This window comes from Acanthochromis polyacanthus, chromosome 18, assembly GCF_021347895.1.
Source record: "Acanthochromis polyacanthus isolate Apoly-LR-REF ecotype Palm Island chromosome 18, KAUST_Apoly_ChrSc, whole genome shotgun sequence".
In the NCBI taxonomy this organism is placed as follows: Eukaryota; Metazoa; Chordata; class Actinopteri; family Pomacentridae; genus Acanthochromis; species Acanthochromis polyacanthus.
Window position 1 is genome coordinate 31501968 of NC_067130.1, and position 15598 is coordinate 31517565.

Genomic DNA, 15598 nt, shown 5'->3' on the forward strand with positions numbered 1-15598 from the left:
TTTTTAATCTTAAGGTCTCTATGGAGCATGGAAAGCCAAACCTGCTGACCTGAATGCTTCACCTGTCTTTGAAAATTGGTGCTTCAGTACTAAGTTGATGTCACAACTCTGAAATCAAGCTGCAGATACCAAAGACACTGAACAATAACGGCAACACGTGGAAGGATGGTGACAAGTTCAGGTGCAAGTTTTCTGCAACAATAAAAAAAAACATCAAGAGTCGAGTTTGGAGATATTTTGATATTTTTAAAACTCAGATTTATCAAAGCAGCTAAAAGATAAAAACTCAGATCAGCACAACTGTAAGAATTTATGGTGAAAAAAACAAAATGACCTCAAAACAACATCTAGTGTCTGCTGCAGCAACGCTCCATGTTTTAACATCAGTAGGGTGTAATATAACCAGTCTGTCTTTATGTGAAGGTTTGAGTCTGTGTGCATCAGCAAAATACATGAGCAGCAGTTTTAATGCAATATTTAATGGGGTTTTTTTGTGGTGGCAATAACAAATTTGGGGTTGGGAATGGTGAATTTACTGGACGTTTCAGTCATACGCCTTGAAGGATGCAGCAAAATGTAACGTTTTCTATTCAGCAGGCCTCAGTGTCTCCTTAAATACAGCAGTTAGTGTTAGAAAAAAGGTTACAACTCTCCAAGAATCTGCAGAAATCAACTCTATCTTCATCCAACACCAAAGTCTGCTGTTGTAAATTCAGAAATGGTGCAAAATGGAGCTCAAATATCACAATTTCCAGCTGGGTCGAAATGTTTTAATTTAGGTTTTGCACTCAGCAGGTCAAGCATCCTCCTTTAGCGTCGCTTCATGTGCAAACTGGCTGTGTTTAAAGGTGAAAAAAGGTTGCAGCTCTGTGAAAGCTTCAGAATCTTCCCTAACTTTCAGTGTACAAACAGTGTAAGATGAATTGTATGAAACAAAGCGTAGCTCAAATATCACAATTTCCAACTGGGTCGAAATGTTTAAAGTTTGCATTTTGCATTCAGCAGGTCAGACGTCCTGCCTTAGAGTCTTCTTAAATACAAACTGGCTGCATTCAGAGCAGCAAAAAGCTGCAGAAACCTTCCATCATTTCATGCAAAGCAAAGTTTGCTGTTGTAAGATCATACATATATCAACTGGGAGTAAATAACTTCAACCACATAGTGCACAAATATCACATTTCGCACTCAGCAGCTCAAACTTCCAGCCTCAGAGTCTCCTTAAATACAAACTGGCTGCATATAGAAGAAGAAGCAAGAAGCTGCAGAAACCATCTCTTCCTTCTTCTTCTTCTTCCATCCTGCTGTCATAAAATCCTGAGGATGCACCACTTGACAGCAGCAGAGTGTGGATGGAAGATTTCAAACACATCAAAGCGTGTTCTGGAAAACACCGACTCGTCAACCGAAGCCCCGAGTTTTAACCCGAAGCGATCAGACCTCGCTCGGTGTCGGTGCGTCCCGTCCTGCGGCCTCGCCCCAGCCTTTGGAAACCGCTGCTCTCGTGGCTGCGTGGGTCTATAGAGTTCTAATTAGCTGCATTCACAAACAGCACCAGGCTCATCAAAATGCCGAGGCCTGCAGAAAGCCACAGCAGGGGTGAGCCGAGCGAGAGTGTGTGTGTGTGTCAGTGTGTGTGTGTGCAGGAAACAGTGTGATTTGTGTAATGGTGTGTGTGTGACACTACTGTGTGTTCAAAAGGAAAAAACAACAATCCCGATACGAAGATGCACATCGAAGCAGCAGCGACTAACAACCGCTACAAATTCTACAAACCGGGCCTCCTCTTTTTTTTTCTTTTTTTTTTTTGTTTGTCGTTGCCAAAAATCGTAACATTTGTCGTCCCCTCTCGCAATTTGTATGCACGGCACGGGAGCAAACAACATCACCGAAACAGCAGAGCACAAACGACGATGACGACGACAACAACAACAACAACGAGCGGCCGCACAACGAAGCGGTAAACAAAGAAGACGCCTCTCGCCGTCTCTCTGTTTTCCAGCCAACTAACAAAATGGCTTCCAATCGGCGAACAAGACGAGCGGGAAGCGGCAGAAAAAAATGACCCGACCGCTTTCTGTGAAGACCTTCCAGGAAAGAGAGGATCCTCCTGGTGGGTCGACGACGTTCTCAGGTAGTTGCAGAACGGATTTCAGATATGTGGTGGTGAAATTCTGGGAAATAATGCAGGAAAATGCACAGGCAAAAAGGGGAAATAAGACCACCAGGAGCAGGAGAAAAGGTGGAGGATCTGCTGAATATACAGCAGTTTTAAGAGGAATATTAATTCACTTCTACACTTAAATGCAAATATTGTCAATATACAGGATAAGGAAGCTACAGATTCATCTGGTCAGTCAATTTTGAGAAGAGAAAGGTCAAATGATACCAACGGAGCAGCGGTTATTCACACATATGAATGTTTGTTGAAAGGTCAGGTTCAGTTCTGAACTCGTCCAGAAGGTGGAGCTGCAGCTGTTGGTAACTTCCATAGATGCCAGAAGAAGAACAACTAAGCCCGAATGCAAAAATAACAGTTTTGTTCGCTTAGCTGGCTAGCAACTCCACATAAACGAGCACAAACAATGACTGTGTCGAGTCACAAAACTGACAGTTTTGTTAGCTTAGCCAGCTAGCAACTCTAAATAAATGAACACAAACAATGAACTTTGTTGAATCACAAAATTGACAGTTTTGTTAGCTTAGCCGTTAGCAACTCTGCATAAACGAACACAAACAATGACTGTGCCGAGTCACAAAACTGACAGTTTCGTTAGCTTAGCCGGCTAGCAATGCTACATGAATGAGCACAAACAATGACTGTGTCGAGTCACAAAACTGACAGTTTCGTTAGCTTAGCCAGCTAGCAACACTACATGAATGAGCACAAACAATAACTGTGCCGAGTCTCACAACTAACAGCTTTGTTAGCTTAGCCGGCTAGCAACACTACATGAATGAGCACAAACAATGACTGTGCCGAGTTTCAAAACTAACAGCTTTGTTAGATTAGCGGGCTAATAACCCTTCATAAACGAGCACAAACATGTGGATGAATTGTGGTTTTGGACTAAAAGTGAGACAAAAGCTTTCTGTTTGCATCTTAAATCAGGGTGGTTCCAGGTGGTTCCAACAACTGCATTTCAGTACTTAAGTTTCCTGAATGTTTCACAGTCAATAAGTTCTAAGCAATTGTTCCAATCCATCTATCTATCAATAACATTCTGAGAACTACAGACTTTCAGTACAACACTGACAAGGCCTGTATACCAAGAACTGGTCGTAAATTGGTGCCATTACTAAACTGAGGACTAGTATTAAATAGGGATCACAAGTAATTCATATTAATCTTATCAGTCATCTGGGATCTTGATGCTGAGCAAATTTGCCATGTCTGTTATTTGTAAAGCAAAGATTCCACCACATATCTACCACCAGTTCTTCATCAAATCCAAAGATCCTGTTATAATATTAGTCCCATGCGAATTGACATTTCTGTGATTTATGTGTCTTTCTTGGGTCTTTTTCTAAAAACTTTTTTCATTTCTGTGCACTTTTCTTTTGCTTATTTCCTGCTTGAGACATATTGAGTTACATTGCCAATAATAGAAGAAAGTTTGGACCAATTCTGGATGCAAATTCAAGAATCTCATGTTGCTGCAAGAAAAAGCAAACCCATCTGACGGGCAAAGTCACGAAACATGAGTGTAAACAGTCAGGGAGTTGTTGCAGCAAGTTAATATCATAAAACACCAGTCCTGAGTGAATAAGGGATTGGTCTGATAGTTTAAACCATCCACATAATGATCATGAGTGCATTCCTGCAATGTCTACATTCTGTGGATTGTGAAAATAGAGCAGATAAAATGTGAAAAAGGTAAAAAGAAACAAAAAAAAAACAATACGGCTAAAGCTAGCTGAATGGTTGCATGTAAAAAATGGAAACAAATCAACAGTTATTACCGTAATAAAGCCTATTATCTCTCATATTGGATGTGTTTTAAAGCAACTAAGCTACTGGGAGGTGACAAATTAAAGGAAAAATTTTAAACTTTGAAGAGATCTGTTGGAACAACACCTTATTAAAACACTTTATGTTGCTATTTCTTGTAATTATTCATCAGTTTGTACATTTCCCTGGTGAATGCTTCACTGTATTGATGATTAAAAGTGTATTTGTGTTATTTTGTTGGCTTCTCTCATGACTAAAGTGTCTCTGCCGGAGCTAAAAGCGTCGCTGACAAACTTATTTACAATGAGACTGAATAAATGAACCAGCAGCGTTCGTACCTACAGACTCTCTGACTCATTCAGTCGCTCATGTTTGTGAGTTTGTCCCACATTTACCGACCGAATGAATGAACCAGAGGCTCCATAACTAAACAAAAGAATGAATAAACCATGAGTCTTTTCCAGGAGCAGGATATCTGACAGACGCTCAACCAACTGACGCACAGGTAAAGTCAGACACAACATTATCAATCAGCTTTAAAGACAAAAGCTGCAAAGTTCATTTGACACCAACATCAGCTAAGAAAACACAGCGAGTTGATCTCCAGGAAAAGAACGAGAGCAGCAAATCAGAAAAACAGGATGTCTCCTTCAGGAACGAAGCTGAGCGGCAGAAAAACAAACCTCTGAAATAAAGAAAAATCACACCAAGATTCTGCAACATTCAGGCATCTTTTACAGTGAAATACTGCAGAAATCCTCATAAACAAGAGTGTGTGTTCATCCGCCGCTGAAAATAGACCCCAACGAATGCAGTATTTCCTCCTGTTTGCAAAAAATGACAATGCACACCTGCTACAGGAAAATACTGAGTGTTTTTTTTATACATTTGGGAGACAATTTTTGCCAAAAGCACAGTAGGAGAGTGTTGACACACGGACTAACGCATAATCAAAGTCAGGAAATCAAAACCAAGCCGCCTGATTGTTTGAACAAAATATGATGAAAGGAGGCGAATTTTTAGCTCAACCAGCTCAAGAAAAAGCCGTGCTTTAAAATATAAAGCAACCCACCAAGCATAAAAACCTGCATGTACAGAAACATGGTTTATCCACTCAAACAGCAAGCGAAGCAGCAGTGAGCAGGTGTAAGAGGAAGGAGGGAGGACTGAAGGGAAAGAAGAAGAAGAAGAAAAAGAGGAAGAGGGAGGAAAATGAGAAAATAAATAAATAAATAAAAAAGGGATAGCTGACGTACTTGAGCCGGAGAAATGTCCGCTCCCCAGGGAGGTCGGCCCGTTCTTTCCACTGCTAACAGGAGGGGAAAACATCTACAAGACAAACAGAGCGCACATTACCTCTGAGAGCACTGACACTGCAGGCAGCAAACACATCCACAGAAACATCACTGCAGCTACACAGGAAGAGCTTCATTCCAAAACGCCGTGAAAACATTTAGTTCACAACTGCTCTCATGCCATTACAGTAATGTTATTAATTTAATGGTATTGGCTTTTTAAGTGATGTTTTGGAAAGAAACTTTTGTCAACTGTCCGTCATGAGTAGAGCTGGGTGTTGTGAGGATATCTGGCAATAAGATACCCCAGTTTGAGTGCACAATGCCAAAAAGTCCTAATTTTTAACATTATGAGAACTTTTTTGAGGTAAACTAAAATTTTGGGGTTTTTTAGACCTGAAATGTTAAGGTTTCTGACTAAGGGTCTGAAGGCATTTGAGGTGGGAAAAAGTCACAGCTTTGGAGGTTTTTCAAAGTGAGAACTGAGTCTGAAATAACTGTTATTAAATTCCAAGTCATGACTAGTCCAAGTCCAGTGTCAAGTCCCAAGAGGAGTCCAACAAGGTCAAGCGTCGAGTCCCAACTCAAGGTCAATAAGTTCAAAGTCAGTGCTCAAGCAAAGGACCAAGTCCTGCATCTGCAAGTTCCAAGATTAGACCAAGTCTTACCTATAAAACTAGTCCCACATTCAGATTAACATGTCCAAGGTCCGGTCTTAGCAAATTCCAAGTCAGACTAGACCAAGTACCAAGTCATTACTAGTAAGTCAAGTCCCAAGTTAAGTCCAAGAGTCCAAAAGATCAAGTCTAAAATCAAGGACAACAAGTATAAAGTCAGGAACCCAATAAAGATAAACAAGACCCAAGTCCTGCATCTACAGACAACTAGTCCCACATCAACACTAACATGTCCAGAGTCAAGTCGTAACAGGTTCCAAGTCACAGAAGATAGTCTCAAGATGAGATCAAGTCACTACTTATGACAGGGAAGTCAAGTCATAAGACAAGTCTAATCAGAAAAAAAGGCAAGTCCTAATTCAAAGCCAAGAAGGTCCAAGTGAAGACAGGAAAGTCTCAAAAATCTACATCAACACTTACATGTCCAGAGTGAGGATGTAGCAGGTTTCAAGTCATGAGAAGATAGTCACAGAACTAGATCAAGCCACGAGTTCTAGTAGATAAGTCAAGTCCCAAGAGAAGTACAACAAACCCAAAGTCAATCTCATATCAAGGCTAACAATGTCCAAGTCATGGTCCAACTAAAGACAGGCAAGAGTTATGAATGCAAAGAAAACGAGAAAAGCACTCAGAGAGTGCAGACCTCCACCAAGGATAGAGAGGAAAACAGGAAACCCATGCAGTAAAGGATCATGAGCTGGAATCAAACCTAAGTGTCTGACACAGTTCTGTTTATGAATCACCTTCTTAACCAGTTGAGCTATCTGGACACCTTGTTCCAATTTGTTGGACGACATACTAACCTGTGATGTTTTTGTCCGATTTTGGACCACATACTAAAACATACTAAAAAATTCAAAGTGATCCAGAATCCAGGATCCTTTCCGGATTGCCACCAAAATTAAATCAGCTCTTCCTCTTACCATAGTCTACATCCCCTGAAAATTTCATGTGAATCTGCCCAGGCGTTTTTGAGTTATCTTGCTAACAGACAGACGGACAGACGGACAGACGGACACACAAACGCTGGGTGTCACATAACCTCCTTGGCGGAGGTAATTAATCCCACATCAAGACTGAAAAGTCCACAGTCAAGTCAAAGCCGGTTCCAAGTCATGAGAAGATAGTCCCAAGACTAGACCAAGTCCTGAGATCTGACAGGTAAGTAAAGTCTCAAGAGAAGTCCAGCAAATAAATGTCCTAATTTAAAGACAACAGGTTCCAAATTCAGGAAAGTCCCAAAGCTTCACATAAAGATTAACATGTCTGGACTCAAGCTGTTTGTCAAGACCAGCAGATTCCAAGTCATGGGAGTTCAAGACAAGTCCAAGTCCCAACAGAGAAGTCGAGTTCTAAGAGAAGTACAGTAAGTAAAAGATTAAGTCCCAAACCAAGCCAACAGATTTCAAATCAAGGTCCAAGGGAAGTCAAGCAAGTCCCAAAGTTCCACATCAAGACCAACATGTCTGGACTCAAGTTGGTCGTCATGACATGCAGGGTCCAAGTCCTGGTCTAGTCTTAGGACCAATAGCCCTTAGTTATGACAAGTAAGTTAAGTCCCGAGAGATGTTCAACAAGCCAAAAAGTACAATCCCGAATCGAGGTAAACAGGTTTCAAATGAAGTCAGGTAAGAATTCCAAATCCTAAACCAGGTTCAGTTCTTTGTTTCTACTTCCTATTTGTTTAGTTATCATAAAATTTTAAACAGATAAACACTTTAAACAGTTTAACACAGCAGACATTTTTTTTAGAAATGCTGGATTTCTTCTGAAAATTTGTGTTAAAATCAAAGTAATTCAGTCCGTCTTGGTGTAAGTTTATCCACGTTATTCTAACAGTCTAAAGTATCATGTAGATTAGCCACTGTAAGAGTGAAAAAATTCATGATTTGGGCCTTGATAAGGATATTAAGTCAAACGGTAAGAGTTACAAGCCTTTAATATTAAATTCCAAGTCAATTTGCTGCCTTTTATTTTGGATTTTAAGTGAACTAATCACATTCATGTCGTGGTTTCTGGTACTCGACTGTTTTCCCCCCTGATGTACACATTTAGGTTTGTACCCAGCCCCGCTCATCACCGACTCTCAGCTCCGAGACAACGTCAAGAGTTCATTTTCCAAAACACCGTGGAATCGTTTGAGCAGAAAAGAAATCAAATTCCTCAATTCAGCATCTGTTGTAAAAACAAAACGGGATCACTTACAATCACCTGCTCACCTCGACCAAGAATCGTTTCGCCCAAACGTCGGGCAGCTTGTTTTTGGAATGAAACCCTTCACATCTACTTCATATCTGACTTAAACATCTGAGATAATCATCAGAACTAGTTGCCATCTGCTCTACACATCTAGAGGAAAAAACAAGCCCACGTTGAGAGACTGATTCCTGCTGCGTTACTGTACGAGCTGCTGTAAAGCTTTAGCAACACGGCGGCTATCAAAGTCAGACATCTGAGCCCGATAGATAACCTCTCTGGATAATCACCCGCCGGAATCTGAGCGAACACACTCTGGATTTTGGTGGGAATTTCTCTTTACAAAAAAGAAAAAGAAAACTGACCAGAATACACTGAACCAGCGCTGTCACTGCTTCCTAAAGCAGCGGCCCTCTAAAGCTTCCCTCACAGCTGCGACGAATAAAAAGAGGCAAACGGCAAAATGTTTGGGAGGTATCTGATTCTGATTATTAGCGGGTCTATCGATTTCCCTGTGAGCCGCCTGTGTCAGCTTGTGGGCGCGTTAAAGACAGATGATCGCATAAATTAATGCTCGGCCTGCGTTTGGAACGAGAAGAGCTGCTGCTGCCCTCCTTTGTTTCGAGGGCTTTTTTTTCTGGTACATTAAATTCAAGACAGGCTGATTGACATTTCTGATAAAACTGAAGAAAATCTAACATTTCTAGTCTTAATACAACATCAGTTAGGAAGTCTGGAGCTTGTTTGTGGCATTAAACTGTATTTTTATACTCAGTTTTGGCATTTTTTCCACTTATATCATCCATAGAACCCATATGGAGCAAAATGCACAGTTGTATAATTTCAAATAATGTAAATAATTAGGACTTTTCTTCAAATAAAGCTCACTATAACAGGATTAATCATCTTATTGTGGGTCTTTTTAAATAAATATCACTATAACCTTCTTATAGGGTCATTTGTGCCACTAAATTGAGACTCAATAATGATTTTTATTGGGCTTTTCACACCTATAATACCTCTGCAGGGACGTATTTATGGTAAACGCAGAACAGAGTGGGTTTTATTATAATAATTTTTGCTATTTATGTTGATTTTCCATCTGTAGTTTTGATACAATTGAAGTTATTGTAAATCTGACATTTCCAATTTTATTATAGCACCAGTTAGGAAGTCTGGAGCTTGTGTGTGCCTGTAAACTGTGTTTTTATGCTTATTTTTGGTATTTTTTCCACCTATGTCATCTATAGAATCCACATGGAGCAACCTGCACAGTTATAATTACAAATAATGCAAATCATGATCCTATTTTATGCTTTTTTTTTCAAATAAAATTCACTATAACAGGATAAATGCATGTTTGTGTTGTTAATTTACTAATTTAACCATCTTATTGTGGGTCTCTTTTAATAAATGTCAGTAGAACCTTCTTATAGGGTCCTATGTGCCACTAAATTAACAGTTAATAATGATTTTATTGGACTTTTCACACCTGTAATACCTCTACAGGGACGTATTTATGGTGGAGTGGGTTTCATTCTTATCATTTTTGCGATAGAAGTTGATTTTCCATGTGCACTTTTGATAGAACTGAACTTATTGTAAACCCTGTGTTTGTGCTGCAGGTATGTGATCCCACTCCTACCTGTCCTCCGTCCTCTGATATTAAAACCGTGCAGGTTGCATTGTTCCTGTAATAGCTTCTGGCCTCAGATTCTTTATGAGACTTTGTGTGATCGGCTACGTAGAGCGAAGCACGCAGGCCTCAGCTGTGCAGCCACATTCCTGAAGGGAGTCGAGGACGCATTTAGAGCCATTTTCTTCCCGTTTTAGCAGCTGAATCTGGCAAAAACTGATATTTTCTGTTAGATTTGCCTCCTAGAACATCTCTAAAATCTTACTACATTGTCATTTGGATCTTATCTGTTTATTGCATTGACATTCTCACAGCTTGTAAAACTCTTGCAGGTGAAACTACTGATTTTCTGTCCTGTATTTTCCTCTTAGTCTTGCTAAAATACATATTTTCCGATCTAATATGTCAAATATGCATCCTAGAATATCTCTAAAATCTCTAAAATCTTCCTGCATTGTCATTTAGATCTCATTTGTTTATTATTCTTGCAGATATTCACACTGTTACGGGGAAAATGCAGATTTTCATTCTTATACCTCTATCTCAACCTTATAAAAAAATTATTTTCTGTTAGAATATCTGAAATATGCATTCTAGAACATCTCTAAAATCTTCTTTTTTCCCCTTCCTGCATTGTTTCTTGCATTACACACACTGCCTGAGATCTGATTTATTGCGTTGACATGAAAATTGTTGAGTTTGCATCTCAGTCTTGCAAAAATGTAGATTTTCTGACATTAATTTTTAAATAAGCATCCTAGAATATCTCTAAAATCTTCCTGTACGGTCGCTTAGGTCCTACTTGCTTATTGCATTGACATTCTTACAGCTGCTTTTACTGTTAAAGGGAAATTAGTGATTTTATTTCCTGTATGTCCATCTCCATCTTGTAAAAATTTGCAATATCTGATTTTATGGCTCCAAGAATATCTCTAAAATCTTCCTGCATTGTTAACTGGATCTTATTATCTCAGCTGCTTGCAGTGCTACAAGTAAAAAAATAACAATCTTTTCATGTATTTACAAATAAATCCATTAAAAATATGTATTTTCTGATGTAATATGTCAAAGATGCACCCTAGAATATCTCTAAAATCTCTAAAATCTTCCTGCATTGTCACTTGGATCCTACTAGTTTATTGCATTGACATCCAAACAGCTGCTTCTATTGCTGCAGGTAAAAAATAAGGATTATTTTTCTTATAGTTGGATCTAAATGGAGTAAAAATGTGTGTTTTCTGATGTCATATGTTAAATAAGCACCCTATAATATCTATGATGTCTCTAAAACCTCCCTGGATTGTCACTGAGATCTTATTTTTTTATTGCATCCTAGAGTATCTCTAAAATCTTCTTCTTCTACTCCTCCATTGTTACTTGCATTACACACACTGCCTGAGATCCTACTTGTTTATTACATTGACATTCTCACAGCTGCTTATAGTGCTGTTGGTCAAATTAGATTTTCTTTCCTATATTTGCATCTAAATCTTGTAAAAATATGTCTCTTCTGATATAATGTCAAAAACGTTTCCTGGAATATCTCTAAAATTGTCTTTTTCTTCTCCTCCTGCATTGTTTCTTGCATCACACACACAGCCTAAGATCTGATTTATTTCTTGCATTGACACTGACATCAAAATTACTGATTTTATTTCTTGTATTTGCATCTAAATCTATTCAAAATGTGTATCTTCTGACACATTATGTTTAATATGCATGCTAAACTATCTCTGTCATCTCTAAAATCTTCCTGTATTACCACTTGGATCTTATTTGTTTATTCCGCTGACATTATCACAGCTGCTTTTGGTGCTGCATGGAAAAAAAATCAAGATTTTTTTCTATATTTGCAACCAAATCTAGTAGAAATGTGTGTTTTCTGATATGTCAAAATGCATCCTAGAATATCTCTAAAATCCTCCTGCAGTGTCACGTGAATCTCATTTGTTTATTGCATTGACATTATCACAGCTGATTATCATGCTGCAGGGAAATTAGTGATTTTCTTGACCATATTTGCATCTGAATCTGGTAAAATATGTTCAATAAGCATCCTAGAATATCTCTAAAATCTTCCTGCATTGTCATTTAGATCTTATTTGTTAATTGCACTGAGAATCTTCCAGTTGCTTACAGCGTTGTGCTGCAAATTAATGATTTTCTTTCTTATTTTTGCATCTTATGTCAAATGTTTGCACCTCAGTCTAGTAAAAGTGTGTATTGTCTGATAGTATATGGCTCCTGGAATATCTCTAAAATCTCTAAAATCTTCTTTTTCTTCTCCTCCTGCATTGTTACTTGGATTACACACACTGCCTGAGATCTTATTTGTTTACTGCATGATGGAAGAATTTGTATTTTTTGATGCCTTTGCATCTAAATCTAGTAAAAAAAAAAAGTGTATCTTCTGATACAATATGTCCAAAATGCATCTTAGAATATCTCTAAAATCTCTACAATCTTCCTGCATTGTCACTTACATCTTACTTATTTATTGCACTCACATTCTTACAGCTGCTAACAGTGTTGCAGGGAAATAAGTGATTTTATTTCCTCTATTTACATGTGTATTTTCTAAAATGATGTCCAAAATGCATCTCTAAAATCTTCCTGCATTGTCATTCGTATCTTATTTGTTCATTGTACTGACATGATCACAGCTGCTTATAGTGTTGCAGGGAAATTACTGATTTTATTTCCTATATTTGTATCTCAGTCTAGTAAAAATGTGTGTTTTCTGATAGGATATGTTAGACATGCATGCTAGAATATCTCTAATATCTCTAAAATCTTCCTGCATTGTCTCTTGGATCTTATTTGTTGATTGCACTGACATTCTTACAGCTATGAACAAAGCTGCAGGAAAAAATAATGACTTATTTAATATCTTTGCAACTAAATCTAGCAGAATATGTCAAAAATGCATCCTCGAACATCTCTAAAATCTTCCTGCATGGTCATTTGGATCTTGTTTGTTTATTGCATTGACATTCTTACAGCTGCTCGTGGTGCTACAGATCAAATTACTGATGGTTTTTCTTGCATTTGCACCTCGATCTCGTAAAAACATGCATTTTCTGACATATTAATGTAAAAAATAATGCTAGAACATCTCTAAAATCTTCCTTCATTGTCATTTGGATCTTACCTGTTTATTGCATTGACATTCTCACAGCTTGTAAAACTCTTGCAGGTGAAACTACTGATTTTCTGTCCTGTATTTTCCTCCCAGTCTTGCTTAAATACATATTTTCTCATCTAATATGTCAAATATACATCCTAGAACATCTCTAAAATCTCTAAAATCTCCCTGCATTGTCATTTAGATCTCATTTGTGTATTATTCTTGCAGATGTTCACACTGTTACAGGGAAAATGCAGATTTTCATTCCCTATATTTGTATCTCAGTCTTATAAAAAAAAATTGTATTTTCTGTTAGAATATCTGACATATGCATCCTAGAATATCTCTAAAATCTTCTTTCTCTTCTCCTCCTGCATTGTTTCTTGCATCACACACACAGCCTGAGATCTGATTTGTTTATTGCGTTGACACTGACATCAAAATTAGTGATTTTATTTCCTGTATTTGCATCTTATTTCAAGTGTTTGTATCTCTGTCTTGTAAAAATGTCTATATGTTGAACATATTGTCATTTTGATCTTATTTCTTTATTGCATTGACATTCTCATGGCTGCTTTTTGTGCTGCATGCAAAAATAAGGACTTTTTTTCTTACATTTGCAACTAAATCTAGTAAAAATGTGCATTTTTTAGATAACATGTTAGATGTGCATGCTAGAGTATCTCTAAAATCTTCTTAGGTTACTCTTTGTTGCACACACAGCCTGCTATCTCATTTATTCTTTGCATTAACAGTCCTGTAGTTCTACTAGAGAGTTGCAGGTGGATTATTTGCATCTCGTGCAGCATCACGCCTCTAATTCTGATATCACTGCAGCTCCTCTACGTTTCATAACAGGATTAATGAAAGTCAGGTTTCTCTCCCTCTCCCTCTCTCTCCCTTCATTTAGGGGTGTTTCTGATTTTTTTTTTTGTCTCCCTCTCTCCTCCTCTTCAGACCAAAGTTGCTCCCAGAGGAGGAGAAGCAGAGGAAACATGGCCGAGAACTTCACAATGCAACTTTAGGAAAATGACATTTAGCAGGCAGCCTTTTTTTCCCTCTCCTTTCTGTTTTTGTGCATCTTAAATATTCAAAGAAGCAGCCCAAAAACTCACACAGACAAAAAGAAAACAAACACAACAAAACATTTCTCCTAAAAGAAACCTGTCATGGGCAAATCAATAATAATAATAAAAAAGAAAGGAATAATCAGGCTACACATGAAGGAAAAAGGACTTAAATGAGATATACTACCATGGATGTTGGGAACATTTTCAAATCGCTGTTTCGCATCTATAAGACAACAAAATTACTAATGCAGCATCACAATTCTCTGCACACACACACACACACACACACACACATAAGCAAGAATTCAAAACAACACAAAATCTTTTCTGCAAGTTACTACAAACACTTTTCTTTTTTCTCCTTTTGTGCAAACAGTTGAATTATGTGCGTTAATCTACATCCCTCTCAGTTCAGTCAACATGTGCAGAAGAAGGTGCATTTTTCTTTTATTATTATGATTATTTCTTACCGCGCTGAAATCCAGTAAGTCGCTCAGTTCCTTGTCCGTTCCCAAAGCTGCCATCCGCTGTTGGTGATGCATGTTTTTTTTTTAAGCAAAATCTCACGGACCTAAAAACATGGAAACACACGGAGAAGACAGATAGATAGAGGAGGATAGGTGGACAGATTGATAGATGGAGAGACAGAGAAGGGGAGGAAGAGGAAGAGGAAGAGGAGAGAGGACCTCTGCTTTGGGGCTTTTTTTGCGCACCGCTCCGCTCCGCTCCTCCGGTTCGCTTCTCTCTCTTTTTTTTCTTTCTTTCTCCTCCACAGCGAAATAAATCCAGTTTAACAAAAAAAAATAAAAATACAAAAAATTAAAGGAAAAAAAATCCTCGATGGCAAATTTAGTTTTCTTTCATCCTCGGGAGGAAAAGGGTGAAAAAAAAGCTTCGGGGTCCTGTTTTTTTTTTTTTGTTTTTTTTTTTGGCAGCAGGAAATAAATCGAGAAAAAAAGCTGACAGGAAATCAAAGAAGGGGGAGTTTTTTTTCCTTCTTCTTCGCGTGTGTTTTTGGGTGTTTTTTCTTGTTACCCTTCCAACGGTAAAGTCCGACCTCCCCGCGCAAAGACGCAGCTCGTCCGCCGCGACTGACGGTCTGTCGGGATCAACGCACGGCTGGACGGAAAACACCAGGAAGGAAGGAAGCAAGGAAGGAGAGAAAACCGCCTCCGAAAAGAGTCTCAGCTGGGGAGGGAGGGGGGAGAGTCCGGGAGCTCCGGAGCCGGCTCAGGGTGCCCTCCGCTCGGCTGCGGGTGCTGAAGATCCCCGGGTGCGCAGGACGGATCCCATGTGCGTCTGGCACGAGAAGCCTCGGCGCGATAAATGTGTCGGTGCGGCCACCTAGCTTCACATCGTCGTCTAACACCGAGCTGCCGCCGCCGCCGCTGCAGGAGAGAGCTGCACATCCACTGCACAAATAAAGACGTTTGGAAAGAGGGAGAAAATAGATTTGTTGCTTTTGATTGATTGGCTGATTGGTGACGTGATTGGCTGCTTGCATTTGAACCGGACTAATTGGGAAAGGATGATTGTTTTACACCCCAAAACATGAACTTTTCCTCAGTTGTTATGATTCATTTTGGTATTTTTGTGCACATTTTTCCACCTTTTTGCACATGCACGGTGCAGCTTCCCTTCTCTGTTT

At 38.9% G+C, this 15598-nt stretch overlaps 1 protein-coding gene across 6 annotated transcripts in view; it reads right to left on the reverse strand.

Moving 5' to 3' along the window:
• The window catches only part of LOC110958083 (transcription factor 4-like), a 313148-nt gene extending 297782 nt beyond the window's left edge, over positions 1-15366 (reverse strand). Inside the window, exons 1-4 of one of the 6 annotated variants that reach the window (XM_051938848.1) lie at positions 14637-15366; positions 14421-14521; positions 14135-14173; positions 5206-5278 (exon numbers count right to left, since the gene is read on the reverse strand). In XM_051938848.1, the coding sequence (XP_051794808.1) occupies positions 5206-5278; positions 14135-14173; positions 14421-14492 (184 nt within the window). In that variant the 5' untranslated portion in view covers positions 14493-14521; positions 14637-15366. Of the gene's footprint in view, positions 1-5205; positions 5279-14134; positions 14174-14420 lie in introns of all 6 variants that reach the window. The other 5 variants (XM_051938852.1, XM_051938849.1, XM_051938847.1 and 2 more) reach the window with 5 other exon arrangements.
• Positions 15367-15598: the final 232 nt, after the last annotated feature.